The 2,965-nt window shown below is 42.4% G+C and overlaps 1 protein-coding gene across 1 annotated transcript; it reads right to left on the bottom strand.

The window, feature by feature from the left end:
- Positions 1 to 203: 203 nt before the first annotated feature.
- Positions 204 to 1,625, bottom strand: LOC135027290 (paraneoplastic antigen Ma1 homolog). Its single transcript, XM_063953697.1, has one exon. It carries the CDS (start codon positions 1,623 to 1,625, stop codon positions 204 to 206), a length of 1,422 nt encoding a protein of 473 aa, XP_063809767.1.
- Positions 1,626 to 2,965: the final 1,340 nt, after the last annotated feature.

Raw genomic sequence — 2,965 nt, 5'->3', positions numbered from 1 at the left:
ACCACTCAATGGTTGAATGGGTATATTAGGGATGTTGTTGTCGTACCAGTTTTGGAATATAATAGAGACTTGAGAACCGCTGTCTATCAAGACTTTGCAGGGACACCCATTTATTGTTGCTGTTAATAATGGAGCGGGTCCAATCAATCCTTCAGGTAATCTTCCACCCCACCAGGAATTCCCCATGGCACAACTACTGACTTCTAGGGGGCCTGTGCGGGGTCCACAGACCGCCCTCGACCGTTTCCCGGCCCTTGCTCTCGGTCTTGATTCTCATTCGAGGTGATCCTAGAATTATTCCGGTTAATACTTCTTGTCGCATTACACTCAAATGCCCGGTGTCCTGTTCTTCCACACCTAAAGCACCCTCGCCCATACCCATAGTTATTACTCCCTCGACCTAGGCCCCTTACTAGAGTATTATCACTGGAAGACCTTGGTGGAGGAATCTCGGCGTTGGCACTTTGCCTGGTAATAAACTGTTCAATTTTTTTATTTTGTTCATCCATCATTTTTAGGATTTTATCCTCAAAAGTATTGACTTCGGCTACTGGCATAACCACTTTAACCTTTTTCACGACCTTCTCTCTCATATCTATTAACACTTCGTCTTGCTTTATCTCCTTCAATAATTCATTAAAAGAGGGAGAGGGATCTCTAATACTTGAACACCTCAATTTTTGGGCAACAGGATCCATAGTAGAAGCACCCCGGAGTAGTTGTTTCATCCTGCGTTTGTCAACTTCTTCTTTAGCTATGCCTCCTTTATCTACTATTTTATATAATAATTTGTCCAATCTTATTAAGAATACGCTCAACTTCTCTCCAGATTCCTGAAATGTATGATGCAGTCTGGAAGTAAGATCTCCTACATCTTCTAAAGTCCCATACGCATAATCTAATGATTCAAAGTAAGTATCTAAGGTGGCATTGGGATTGCTACGTCTAGCGGCTTGTATGATTCCCATTGCTGGTCCTCTCAGACTCTCTACTACCCTTTGTCTCTTAATGCGGTCCGGACACTGCCACTCTTCTGTTTGCTGCACTGCAGCTTCTTTCCATGCCTCATACGTCTCTTCTCCTACAGGCACAGGGGTAATTCCAGAAAATATCCGTAACCGTCGGTAACTCCCTTCATAATGCCACCTCTCCAGTTGAGTTACTACTCTATCCATGACAGCTTCAAACTGGTTGTTTTCATTAGTATTAGTATTACTGTTATGAGCATCTCCCCCTTCACCGTTCTCTTCACCTCTACTAGGGTTGCTCAGTATAGGGCCGATAACAGCTGACACGGGTGCACTGGTAGCTTCTTTATCTTGCGTGTTAGGCCACATAACACTCCATCTCCTTCCAGACTCTTCACTAGCTACCACCACTGAGGGTATCACTTCAACGTCCAATTCTCTGTCTGTTTCTATCAATACAGCTGCAATTCTCCCCAACCCTCCGATCCACTTGTCGACAATTTTGGGTCTAAATACTCCATACAACTGTGTCAATCTCTCTGTAATTTCTTCATCAGAAAACTCCGTAAAGTTTCCCCCTATACCAAAACATTTCTTGGGATCTTTCCCTTTCCTGCAGCACCACTCACTTATATCTTCTTCAGTGAATCTCTCCATTGTTATTTCCTGAGTAGGTAGTGAGAACTAAAGATCTCAGCAGTGCCTCCACTTGTAACCCTGCTTTCAATACTGTATATGGGCTTTATTCTCCAATAGTAACCATGGGTTATTATATACTACAATTGTGCCTCCACTCAAGCTTCCTCTCTCTGATTTAATAGTGAATATAATTTATTATTGGTAAGGCTCGCTTGAGTAAGCCTAAACCTTATATAGATTGATGTAGTGTTGTCTTTTCCAGAACAATATGAGCTGTACAAATAACTATAATTAAGTACCTGTTTCTTCTGGTTTTCAGATTCTTCAGATCGACAATCCCAATATGATCCGACAATACGGTAAGTATTACACATAGAATACTTTAATGTAATATATATACATAACAGTTAATTGAATAATACATTTTGCCTACTCTCTCTTATACAATTATCTTGCATGCAATAGATAAAAAAAAACACTTTTCTTTCAAAAAGGGCACCTTTGGTACCAGAGTAACCCGGGTACTCTCTTTATATTATACAATATATATTAGTGCACAGTTAGGGTCTTGTATATGCTCACAGTATTCAACAATTATACTCGTAACCAGCATTTGGAGTTTGGTTCACTCGTTAGGTATACCTGACCAGAACGTTGGTGCACAGTTGGGGCCCAGTACAGCTACTTAGCGCTTGGATGCCAGACTCAGAGCGATGAACGCCTCTTGCTTCTCTACCCGGAGATTTGTAAATCCACAACGACCGATTGCCGCTATAATATCTCTAGTTCAGCTGCAATGAAATTAATCTGGGCAACTGGGCAATAAAGGATGCTCCTTATTCTACCGTTCTTACAGTTATGATGCCTTTGTTTAGATGTACTGTTTCATTAAATAGCATATACGGGCAGGCAGCAGAAATTAGGGATTCAGCTATATTAAACGTTACCGAACCGTACCCTCCGTGCTGGATTCAGCCTCCCTAGGGACTTTACTCAGTCAGTCTGCTTTAAATATTAGATGACTGGTGGAGGCCTGGTTGCGGAGACCCGATGTCCTGAGATCTCCGGTCAGTAATATAGAACCGTATAGGTTCCCATTGCGACAATGCTATGCTGGTAAGTATATCTGGAGACTAAGAGGACTGGTAATTCAATAATTGAAGGGGTGAAGAATTACTTTCCACATGGACTGGAGCTGACCCTTATTCTAATCCATACCTGGATTTAGGGTTTTCTGGCTGGCTCTCTTAACTGCTGCCACTCCCCCTTCTCTGTGCTGAATGACTGACCGCCTCCTTCGAAGGAACACTCCTATCAACAGTCTTACTTGAGGACCAGGTGCGACCGTCCCTGCAGAG

This window comes from Pseudophryne corroboree, chromosome 2 (genome assembly GCF_028390025.1).
Source record: "Pseudophryne corroboree isolate aPseCor3 chromosome 2, aPseCor3.hap2, whole genome shotgun sequence".
Classification (NCBI taxonomy): domain Eukaryota; kingdom Metazoa; phylum Chordata; class Amphibia; order Anura; family Myobatrachidae; genus Pseudophryne; species Pseudophryne corroboree.
The sequence above is the reverse complement of the archived record's forward strand: the minus strand, read 5'-3'. Positions and strand labels throughout refer to the sequence as shown.